Source organism: Dermacentor silvarum, chromosome 10, assembly GCF_013339745.2.
Source record: "Dermacentor silvarum isolate Dsil-2018 chromosome 10, BIME_Dsil_1.4, whole genome shotgun sequence".
Taxonomy (NCBI): domain Eukaryota; kingdom Metazoa; phylum Arthropoda; class Arachnida; order Ixodida; family Ixodidae; genus Dermacentor; species Dermacentor silvarum.
Window position 1 is genome coordinate 7,802,209 of NC_051163.1, and position 12,322 is coordinate 7,814,530.

Here is a 12,322-nt window from a genome sequence, read left to right on the forward strand (position 1 = left end):
AGCCCTTTAAGTACAACGGGGATGTGGGGTTATATGCGACTTTTGCATTCTTATGAAGCTTCATAGCAGTGTGCTCCACATTGCTATCATGCTACACTATTTGCGCTTCGACATAATGCGCGAATAAAGTCCCAGTAATAATGTGGAGTTGTTTTTGTTGTTCATGCATCGTTGTATTTTTTTATTTATTTATTTATTGATACTGCAATCCCAGGGAGGGATTTTCGCAGGGTAGGCGTACAGATACAAGCACGGATCAAATATTTACAAACAAAGCCAGAAACAACAAAGGCCGCAAATGATTAGTAAACAAACAAAATGGATCAGCATTGAAGACAACAAAAAAAGTTCAATGATGGCAGTGCAACATAGGGGTACAGCAAGGTTCATGGCATATCTTAATTATTCAGGAACACATAAATATTGAGTGATTATATTATTACAAAATGTAAGGGGCATAAGGTCAATAACAATAAGAAATTAGCAACTATATGGGCAGCAGGGAATGAATACATCAGAAAATAAATGTTAATGGACACTGAGGCTGCTGGTGAATGAGGTCAGAGATTTCTGTAGTACTTGATCGTTAGTAAGCCGATTCCATTCCGTTACTGTTCTTGGAAAAAATGAATATTTAAAGCAGTTATTACGCTTATGAAAAGGGGTGATTGTAAGATTATGACGTTGTCTTGTAGTGTAACCTGAGGAAAAGGATATTAGTCCGTCAATATTAATCTTGAAATGGCCTTTGATTATTTGGTATAAGAACTTAAGTTCTTGTACCAAATAAGAAGATATGGTTCTTTGTGCGGCTTATACCTACTGATATTGTTTATATATACTTTTCTTTTTCTGATGGTTGTATCGGTGGAGAGGGCAATGTGTTCTGGGTGTGGTATGTCTAAAATGCAGTATTTGGCCGCAGCTATGGTTTTAATCAAAAAGCAGTCACTTGGATAATATTTACTTCAATAGCCCAAGACTTTCTAGCGTGCACAAATTTTAGAAGTTACGTAATACATGCTAGCGTCTATACTGTGGCACACTTTTTTTGTCAGTGCAGAACAACATCTGCATAAACACTTTTTTTCCTGTTTGATGCGCAGTTACATGTATGCCTTTTTTTTTTTGGCATGTTGGCTGGAATGTGGTATGTACGAGGTGCTACACAAAAGTTCCGAGACCTTGAGAAGCATGGGCAAACTGAGTGTGGTAAACATTTCCACCGCTAAATGTAACTAGCGGTACGCCTTGCGGATCAGTGTGCTGAACGACTTGCATCTGAGAAGAAGTACTGTTTTGCGAAGTGTTGTTTTGCAACCCAATGTTTCACTAATTTGGTGCATTTCTTAGCAACCAATATGGCAGACTTCAATGAGCAAAGGATATGGGTCAAGTTTTGTTTTAAGCTTGGCAAAACTGCGGCAGAAACTCATCGTATGCTAGAGGGCGCTTTTGGAGTCAACGCCATGAGCCAAAATAGGATGTTTTTATGGCATAAAGTCTTCAAAGAGGGTCGAATGTGTGTTGACAACGATGAACGTTCTGGACGCCCGTCAACGAGCACTACGCCGGAAACGATAGCGAAAGTTCATAAGGCTATCCATGCAAATCACAGGCTAGCTATAAAGGATGTCTGTGACATTGTAGGACAATTGTACGGCAAAGTTTAGCGAATTTTGTCGCATGTTTTGAACATGAGGCGCATTTCTGCAAAATTCGTGTCAGGACTGCTCAGTGATGAACAGAAGCTGCACCGTGTTTCTGTCTGTACAGAACTGAAGTAACAAGTTGGAGACAATCCCACATTCCTCTCCAGTGTAATAACTGGGGATGAGACATGGGTTTATGGCTACGATCCTGAAACGAAACAATAGTCGTCACAATGGAAGTCGCCAAATTCCCCGCAGCTGACAAAGGCACATCAAGTTTGTGGCAATGTGAAGTTCATGCTCATTGTTTTTTTTTTTTTTTACCTACATGGAATTGTCCACAAAGATTTCGTACCTCCTGGGCAAACCGTGTATAGCGAGTTTTGCTGTAATGTTTTGAGGTGCTAAAGAGAGAGCATTCTTCGCAAACGTCCGGAGAAGTGGAAGAACAACGACTGGCTTCTTCACCACGACAACACACCCACTCATACATCACTCGTTGTTCGACAGTTCCTGACTTCCAAACAAATCAAAGTACTGCCGCACCCACCCTTTTCACCTGACTTTCACCCTTGTGACTTTTTCTTCTTCTCAAAGTTGAAGTTGAGGCTGAAAGGACGTCTGTTTGGCAATGTTTAAGAGATCCAGTCGGAATCGCAGGCGGTCCTCAACACTGTCGCCTGAAGAGTTCCACGAATGCACGGAATTGTGGCAGAAATGCTGGGATTGGTGTATACATGCTCAAGGGGACTAAGACAGTGCTGATTAGGTGTTATGGTCAACACATTTTTTTTCACGACTTAATTCCCGGAACTTTTGGGTAGCACCTTTTAATTGGAGCTTTGCAGTAACTATTTAGGGCGCGTACAAAGCACATGTAGCACGGTAGAAAAACAAAAGAGAGACTTTTTGTGTTTCCTCGGGCAGAAATCGGCCAGCAAGCAGCTCGGTCATTCCCTGCGCAAGTCATTCCGGTGTGTCCCCGAACGACCCAGCCGGCCACTGCCGCATTTCCCGGAGGAGGAGCACACACTGGATTTGGCACACATTGTGTGAGCATCATCACCTGCTCTTGCATGCCGCCCCCCCCCATCATGCCCTGGTGGAACATCTCTTTTAAGGATTAGATGCCCCAAGGAAATTATTTTTTGCTGAGAAGAGTAATAGGTTGGCTGCCTGTGGGCAATATTGGGCATAACACTGGAAGCGAGTTTCACCCCAAGTCACCTACAGCTTCATGCGTACACAGTTCTCTTTATATGTGAAATAGATATGTACTTTCCATTTCCTCTACATTACTTGTGGGATACCACTGCAGCCGGGTATCTTTCATTGGTCTTTCTTCTCTGACCATGCTTTCAAAAGAAAGTTACGCACCAAATTTCTTCTTTGTCCTTTGTTCCTGCTCTAATCGAACAAACGACGCTTGCTGCCTATCATAACAAACTGTTTGTTCCTTGAATATGGCGAGAAGAAGGCAGCACAGATTTTGCGACACAGCACTGCTGCCTGTTTTTGCGATTGCTGCCATCAAAGTCTGTGCCTGCAGCAAGTAAAAGGCAGGACAGGTGAAGTAATAAATGCTGCCATTATAATAGCCTCACTAGGTGAACAAGAATAAGGGGAACCAAGGGGTTTTATTTTTAATAGTTAAAACATTAACACTTCTCACTGGCTGTAGTAATTTAGCCTAATTCACTAGTCCACCTGGGTCAGTATAACGTAAAACTATTCCAATCTGTTCTTATTCCAAATCGGCCATCAGCCCTCAGTGATAGGTCAAATCAGCTCCAGCTCTGCCCATATGGGCATGCGGGATGGCGAATTTGGAATAAAAAGGGATTGTAATAGGTTTACGTTATACCGGCCCTAATTAGGTTAATCATTTATAGTTGGTGAGGGTTAGTTTGCCTGTGTTAGCTCACGACGGAAAGAGCATGAACAATGCTAACAAGACAAACTTGTAAATCACCTTCCTTTGTCCCGTTTAGCATTATTCATGCTTATTTCTGGATGTTTATGGCAACACTCACCTGTATTCATTTTGTGACCACATGCGCTGTCCTTGTTTTTGCAGTGACAAGTGACAGGGTGCCAGCATGTCTGCTCTTGCAAGCACACTTTGGTGCATTTTCCAACAATCTTAGCTAACTTTATACAAAACTGAAGGGCTTAGCAGGAGCTGACTGTCCTTGTCATTCTTTTGTTTCTCATGAACTTGTCAGGGCATTTCCTTGGTCCTTGGTACTGCAGGCCTCCATCTCCAGCGGCCAGCCACAATGGCCTTCCATCCTTGATCGGTCCATCCATGGACAGCGGGCAAGATGAAGAGCACCGACTAATCGCTCGATATGCCGCTCGTCTCGCACAGAGACCTACGGGTTCGACTGACACGACACGGCAGCGGGAGCTGCTAGCCGAGTTGGAGGCCAAGAACAGGTGGGTTCTCTTGTTCGGGAGGGCATTCTGGCCACCTTAATTAGGCTCTTCTGTGGCTCAGTATGGTTTATCGTAGATGTAAACTTTGTCATATTTCATGCAATCTTCTGAAATAAAATCTGAAACTGCATCATGAACATTATCAGCCTACCAGCCCAACGAGGAAAAAAAGAACCACACTGGGACTAGCCGGGTAGCACGGGTTCTCCCCTGCGTCTTTTCTGGACCTAAATAAAGTTATTTCACTCACTCACTCATCAGGTTTGCTGAAAGCCAAGTGCGTTTCCACAGAGCTATGCCAGCTGATTCACACACACCACGTAAAACTGCATAGAGAACATTGCTAGTAATTGTGCATGCCGCTTAGTGCATTAAATGTGAAACGCATAAGCTGGGAAAAACAATGTTGTTGGCACACTTTCCGTGCTCCTCGTGTGACAGATTTGCCAACATACAATGGAATCTTGTTGATACGATCTTCACGGGAACCCGCAAATAAAGTGTATCATCCGAAAAGGGTATCACCAACGTATTATCCCCAAAAACATATTATGCAGAATCGTATCAATGAGGTTCCACTGTACATACTACCTGTGTCTGCACTGGGCCAACCATTTACTAGTGTGTGAACTATCCCTACATAGAAAGTTCCAACGAGAAAAGGGAGCACCCTGGGCATCACCATAGTGCTCTCTGGACAGTTTCAAACCTGCACGAGCACCTTCTCAATGGCAGTGCACAAGTGGCAGCACATGTGCATTGCACTCCTGCACAATAGTCCAGCGAGGAGGTACCTGTTGCTAAGCAATATGGATTTTGTAGGAATGGTGTTGTTAATGAAGCTGCCAGTGCAGTGTGAACACTGTTGAGTGGAGATTGTATTATATAGATATATGTAGCAATTTTTTTTTTTTGTTCATGGATGATGTCAAATTGAGTGATGTGTGCAACTACTACTTGGTTTCATTCTGGTGCAGGGAAATGATGGGTCAGATAGTGCGGCTGCGGCAGCAACAGGAGCGAGAAGACTCGATGCGTGCTGGCAGCCCCGCGCTGGTTGGGGAGCTGCAAGCACTGCGCCAGCGAAAAGCCCACCTCGAGGCGCACCTGGCACAGCTGCAGGACAGCCGCAGGGACCTCATGCTCCAGCTGGAGGCCCTCATGAAGATGCTCAAGGTGTGCCTCGTGTTGACCAAGGGACTGACATAGCTTCAATTTTGCAGTGTGCAAACCGGGCTAGCCGATACAGTGACATTTATTTCCTCAGCAAATACAACACGGAGACAGAGAAGGGGATGTGTGTACAACACACCACTGGACTAACTGCAGAATAAGATTCCTGCTACAAAGTGTAAAGATAAACAGCCATCATCACATGTACCTGTTATAAAGGCAGCCATCGCAAAGGAAACTGGTCTAGCCCTGTGTATCAAGGTACCAAAATTTTTTTCCTTCGAGTCATACTACCAAGAGTGCTCGTGGAGCTGCCAGCCCTACAAACTTTGCAAATATTTTAAAAATCTTCGAATAATTCCCTCTCAGTTTGCATCTTGCCACATCCGCCTATCCAAATTTCACTGAAAACAGAATTGCAGCTACATTTTCGGCTATGCATTGGCATTTGTGCACCAATATTAGTCAACACGGATGCCCTGTGCTCTCTTGCTTTATCATTTGGTTGCCACAAATTAGTGCCGGGTTGACATAACACATCTGCAGGTAAGTGGAATGAATAGTTAATATTGTCACGAGACTGCGAGCAATATGACAAAGACGATGTTGGCCACTGGGGTGAAAAAGACGACGATTGTAAAGATTGTCTTTCCGCCATCTTGGCAGTGCTGCAGCTCACTGTAAATAATTTATAAATATATTTTCAGTTATATCGTTTCCTTTGGCATTTTGGTGGAGGTGCGGGGTACTACGCAAGACGGAACTCCGCAGCGGATGTGTCCTGGCAAGTTCCACCATGTCAACAGGCAGGGTTACTACATCAACCGCAACACCGGCACCCCAGCCGGTGATCTTGATCCAACCCCGTGACCCTGGCTCTTTTTGCGGCACCAACAATGTCGACGACTAACTTGGGAATTACGAGCGCGTCGCAACGAACGATCGGTGGGACCCAACAGTGACACTTGCCAATGTTGCTTTCTACCTCAGTGGGACAATGTGTGTCTGTTTTGACACTCACGAAACAGAGCTGACCAGCTGGGATCTACGTATCCAGAAGCTTCATGACCTATTTGGCAAACCAATTGGCCACTAGCATGCTGCTTCGAAAGATCTCTCCAGTTGCGCTCAATCTCCCACAGAGGCATACATGTCATACATCCTTGACGTTATCGCCCTTTGCCGCCGAGTTGATGCCAATGTGACTGAGGCGGACAAAGTAAGTCACCTCCTGAAAGGCATTGCTGATGATGCTTTCAACTTGCTGGTGTTTAAGGACTGCTCAACCATTGAAGACATTATCAAGAAATGCAGGCGTTTTGAAGCACTGAAGAGTCGCCGCATCATCCAACAATTCATGCAGCTTGTAAACACGGCCGCTACATTGTCCTGCGCAGACGTTCAGCCGGCCATTCAGCAACCCACCACCGATAGCCTTGACTGCATCGTGAAGTTGAGGCGGCGGCGCCACCTTCCTATTTTGCACGCCCTGCCGACGATTCCCGACCAACAGTCTCTTTAATTCAAGCTGTCGTTGAGGAAGAGCTGGCTAACGTAGGACTCCAGCCTGTTGCCTCCCTTCCCCACTCTCGGGTCAGTTCTGTTGTTCCACCTTATAGAAATAGCTGCTATCGTTATTCAGCCCAGTGGAGAATCCAGGACGATAAGCCCATATGTTTTCATTGCCATGGCGTTGGGCATATTTCTCGTCATTGCCGGTATCGCCAACCTTCCTCCCCTCACTTATTTTTTGACATTCGCCGCGACGACAATCGGCCCTTGCAGTTTCTTGCTCGCAACAATATATAAGTTGGCAGTGACCTTTGGCATAAACAACTCAATGGCTTGGCAGCCGAGGTGTTTTGCTTCTGAACATGAATGCAGACTCTATATGTTCCTTTGACCACTACTTGTTTGTAGGGGCATAACATGAAAAAAAATCAGTAGCCCCTCCCCTTGGGTGTAAGTGAAGCTTGTCGTGTGTTTCTTCGGTGTTCCCGAATGAATTGCGCTGATGAGTACCACATTGTGCTCGAACCACAACCGGTCATACGCACTGAAACTCGCTCCGAAGTTCTGGTTGAGAAACTCGCGTTGAAACCTGGCTGTTGCACCGGGGAAGTTGGCGCTAGCATTGCTGAGGCGTGCACCACCATTTTCGGGTTCCTGGAGGGCTAGACAACGCTAACGTTTGGCCTTAACATCGCGCTCCCTCAACTCGAGGTCCGCGGCTCTTCGCTGACATTTCGACTGGGCTTCGGAAGCCCTCACGCTAGAATCGGCATGTCGACAAGCCCTTTCCCGAGCGTGTTCATTCTGGATGGATTTCCATGAAATTTCTTCAAAATTAAATCTGTCCGTTACTTAAGACAATGAATGGCTCATGCACCCGTAAACGCGGCCTCCACATTACGACGACAGAAGTGAAATTGTACACGCTGGAATGATTAGCAGCAATGCAGCCAGCTGTGGAAGCAGATGACGATGGCAAATGTGTGAGCAGTGGCACGAGCGCATGCCGAGAACAAGCCATCTATGCAGCTCTGAGAGCAGCTGGTTGGTTTAGCGTTACATGGCCAGCACAGGCTAGTGCATACAAGCTTCGCTTGAAAATGTGCCTATTTGTCGGCGCATATTCGATACGGTAAAAAGTAATCTTGTAGCCAGCTCATTGCTGTGTTGGCCTCCAATGGTCTTCCCTGTAACATTGAAGCCTGTGTAGAGTACTTCTAGAACAAACACAAAACGAATTTAAAATGAGAAGTTCTAACTACCTGGTGCCTTGAAACAACTGAAGACTGAATAAAGATACCCAAACTGTCCATGCTACCTGAAAAATTGTTTTGGAGCATGCTGCATTATTTTGCATAGAGAGTTGACTCTACAACACGCCAATTCAGTCAGAAATTACCTTTGGGTAATTGTTGCACACAGAATGCTGTTGGTGCAGAATATTGCTGCTCTGTTTGGCCACAGAAAGCTGTGCTCACTTCTGCTTGCCCATGCCTGCAACAGTCAAGTCTGTATCAAGGCCTGTAAGCTAACTCACACAGTTTGATTGCCACAATGTGCAGGAGACAAAGATGGCGCTATGAGCTGGAGTTTTTGCTTGCAGAACCATCAGCGGAGTCCCCGGTCAACGCCTGGCAGCTCTCCTCGATCCACTGCGTCACCACCCGAGCGTCCACCTATTGTGGCCGCACACTTGCAGACCCCAGACAGTCTGGTGGGGTTGGGTGCAGATGTGCAGATGGCCTTTGGCCGCACACCTGAGGGTCGGCAACTGCGTGATCACTTGCTCGTGGCCGCCGATTCGGTCACCCATGCCATGTCGTCCCTTGTGCGTGAGCTACATTCAGGTAATTGCTCCTCCTTTCGTTTCTTTACCAGGCGTACCATGCTTGTTCAGATATAACACAGTGAGAACTTTGAAGACAAGGTCTTCTTTGCAGACTTCATATGGGTTTGGTGTATCTGGGATCTGGCTATCTATGTTTGTAACCTTTAAACAAAAGGGTAAATTTTGTTACTTTGGAATGTCATATCGGGTCGCAGAAGATACCAAATGTAGGTCTCAACAAGACAATAAGCGAGAATTAATTGTAGAGTAGGTAAAATTAACGGTACAGGTGTAATTGGTGTCAACATAGTAAAAAATTAACTACATTGCACCATAGACTGGAGTGCTAGAGTTGAGAGGTGACAACTTCCGAGTTGGAATGATTCCAGAATTATTACAAATTTTGTCAGACACCTGGAATGGAATGAGAATGGAAGTTCAAAATTCCGGAATGTAGTGGAAATAGAATGGGCTCATAGTTCTGGAGCACCAAATGTCAATTTTAAGCAAGGCTACAAAACCGCTATTTGTCGATTCGACTGGACTAAACTTGGTCAATTTATTACATTTCTTAATTTTCATTATCTACATAATAGGCGACTGCCTCTGTAGCAGTTATTATAAACAACACATTCTACACTTCTGATGACCTTGAAACCTTTCATTTGTAATGTTGAAGTGCATTTGAAGACAGCACCTTTTAGTTAGAGTGAACTCTTTTAGTTGAGGAGATGACTTATTTTTATTCCTTAGTCATTTATTTAAGGAGCTAAGTAGCCAAGAATTGTTCGATTTAGCAAGAGCATGCTTGACCTGTGACAAAGGGATGCAGGCCAAAAATGGCCATGTCGCAAATGGCTGCACCCTGCGAGAGTTCCCGGTGATTCGGAAAGCACTCCGTGGTTTTCTTGCCCACTATCGAGTATCCAGAAGGCATGCGATAGGCGGTCAGGGAGTTGTGCTATAAAAAATGGTGCCTGTTAAGATGCCAGTTTAATGCTAAAAAAGAAAAAAAAAAGACAGCAGCATTCTCCTACAGTGAAGACCACCATCTTGATTTTGCTTGCTCGCTTTTTCCTCAAATAACTGCACTTCCCCTCTACGGCAGGCATGATTTAAGCTTATATTGTATGCTCCTTTTCTCGAATTACTAATAATTAGATTACAAGCAACAACACCCAGAAGAGATAAGAGCGTGCCTGTTCTTGCACGAAAAATATAGTACGTAACATTATTTACTACGTTAAGGCTTTCAAAAATATGTTGTTTTTTTGGCGCTAGGCATGCAAACACAAGTAGTAAACAATTATATAAAAAGCGTTTAATTTACTGGAATTCGAGGAATGGAATGAACCAGCTCAGCCTCTCGAATAGTTCAACAATCGCCATTCCGAGCAGTTAAAAGGAGTGGAATTGCGGGGATCTCCGCTTTCTGGAATGGAGTGGGGATGGAATCCACGGCTCCACTCTGCAGCTGTGGACTGCACTATCTTTGGGATCGGCCCACCTGGCCTCTTGGTTAAAATAATAATAAGAATAAAAAAGGCGTGTCAACCAAAGTCGATGCAAAAGAAATACAAAGTTGACATACAGGCACAAAAAAAAAAAAAAGGAATTGACAGCAATAAAAGAAATAGTGTCCGGAAAAAATGTAAGCTCTGACAATGGAATGAAGAGAAAATCAGAGGACACCTAAGCACTTACGGCAGGCAAGCAAGTGGATTAAGCAAGTGCTTGGCACATTTTGATTTGGCTTAACCAAGGCGCAGTTAGAACGCAAGTGAAAGCTTGCGCGGACAAGGAACGCGCGGATATTACAGGCTTCCAAGAGCAAGAGCGAGGTTGACATGGCATTGCAGCGATGCCCTCTCCCCTCAATACCGGGGCAGCAGGTGTTCCCTTTCACCCGCTCTGCTCCGTTGAGGCCCGAGCCAGCAAGCACAAGCCAGCCTCACGAGCGCGCTCCTGACGTGGCGTTGCTGCCAATGGGGTTTTGCTGCTACAGACGCCGCTGGGTCATTGAGGCTTTTGCATCAATAATGCAAATAATGCAATAATATCTGCAGTTATGCAACTTTGCATCATCTTTAATGCCCAAATTTCAGTACATATAAATACATATACTACCATGTACATTGACCTTTTATTTTGCATACTTTGGTTGACACAGCAATTTCAATCTTAAAATTGGCCTTTGCCAGGTAATTCGAACTTGACAGGTCAGCCTTGCCGCGATAAAGCCATGTTATGCGGAACCATATGCAATACATTACAGTGAAGCATACCAAGAACGGAAAGGGACCACTGTCGCGGGACATAGTATGCGTTTCTTAATTATACAGGCACATACGCACCGTCTCTGGATACAGTATGAGCATGTAGACTCCTAATAAGCATACTGGCCACCATTCAGAGCCATTTCTGACATTGCCGTGGCAATTTGAGCCCTCGATTTGCCCGCCATGCGTATGAGACCCATTAACGAGGCCTAGTACGCATTCCTTAATTACACGCACACACATGTGCCATGCAACGAGAAGCGGACAAAAACCATTTGTGCTTTGGGAAAGCTAGCAACAAGGAAGGTGGTGAAATGAAAAAAGTGGCAGTTTCGCTCGAAAGGCGAAGCATCAATTGCGACAGCAAATTAATAGAGAGCTATACGGAGTAAGGATAGTAGTTTTATCGGCTGCATAAACTTGGACACATTCGCTTACTAACTGAATTAACAAGCGCGGTGTCAGCGCGCATAAGCAAACATGAATAGATCACACTCGATGACTTCAGACAACCACTGTCAATACGCTAGTATGAGCAAGTGCGGCAGCAGCAGCGACTGAAGGTTCGTGCGGACTTTTGCTTGAACGGAAACGGAGCGGCGAAAGCACAGCGCATACAAAGGTAAGAGCCGTGTTGAGATCGCTGTCAAGATATGATGTGCGCGACAGCCCGCAGCCACGCAATGTACAAGTACACAGTTGGTGGCAGAGTAGAAGCCGCGCCCCCTCCCTCCCGTGCTGCCTTCCGGCTTTCCTCCTTTTGCATGGGAGATTGAGTCGCCAGTTCTCCTTGCGCCTGGTCACAAGATACGCATTTTGTGCCGCAGCTAAATGTCGCCTCCCCTCCCTCCCTCCCATCCCCCAAGGCCTTTCACACGACGGAAGACATCGTGTTTGCTCTGCGCTGTGCATTCGCTCTCACTCTCCGTGAAAGCGCGCGTCCCTCACGCGCTTTCACTCGCACATATAGCATACGGCGCACTGCGACGATTGGACTTTATACGGAACCTCACGGCGACGACGACGGCAGAAATGCGCTTGGAGTGTCTATATAACTGCTATCGCAATAAAAATCCCAGAATGGGGACGTTTAAAGCCGACAAAGGAGTGGGAGTCTATCTAAAACTGTGAAGGCGTGCCAGTAAACTTATTAGGTGTCTCGGTGCTCGTACTGTGACCAAAGACGGCACATGTGCGTGTGTAAATTAAGGAACATGTGCTATGTTCCGTAACAGTGGCACCTTTCCCCGCTTTAAAGGCAATACTGCCAAGTGAATCAACAGCATTTGGGTGTTTCTCCTGTATTTTAATTCGCCTTGCCAGATAATTCGACCATTTTCGTCGGTCCTGTCAGGATTTAATTAACGGAAGTCGACTGTACTATAATGTATGGAGTTATTCCCACACCAAATAACACATAGTTTGAACTTCATGAGTTT

General features: G+C 45.3%; 1 protein-coding gene across 4 annotated transcripts in view; it reads left to right on the forward strand.

Moving 5' to 3' along the window:
- The window catches only part of LOC119466021 (dystrobrevin beta), a 31,072-nt gene that overhangs the window by 16,495 nt on the left and 2,255 nt on the right, over positions 1-12,322 (forward strand). For 2 of the 4 annotated variants that reach the window (XM_049657616.1, XM_037726508.2), the window contains exons 9-12: positions 2,580-2,704; positions 3,906-4,091; positions 5,069-5,267; positions 8,380-8,623. In XM_049657616.1, coding sequence (XP_049513573.1) covers positions 2,580-2,704; positions 3,906-4,091; positions 5,069-5,267; positions 8,380-8,623 — 754 coding nt within the window. The remainder of the gene's footprint in view (positions 1-2,579; positions 2,705-3,905; positions 4,092-5,068; positions 5,268-8,379; positions 8,624-12,322) is intronic. The other 2 variants (XM_049657617.1, XM_049657618.1) reach the window with 1 other exon arrangement.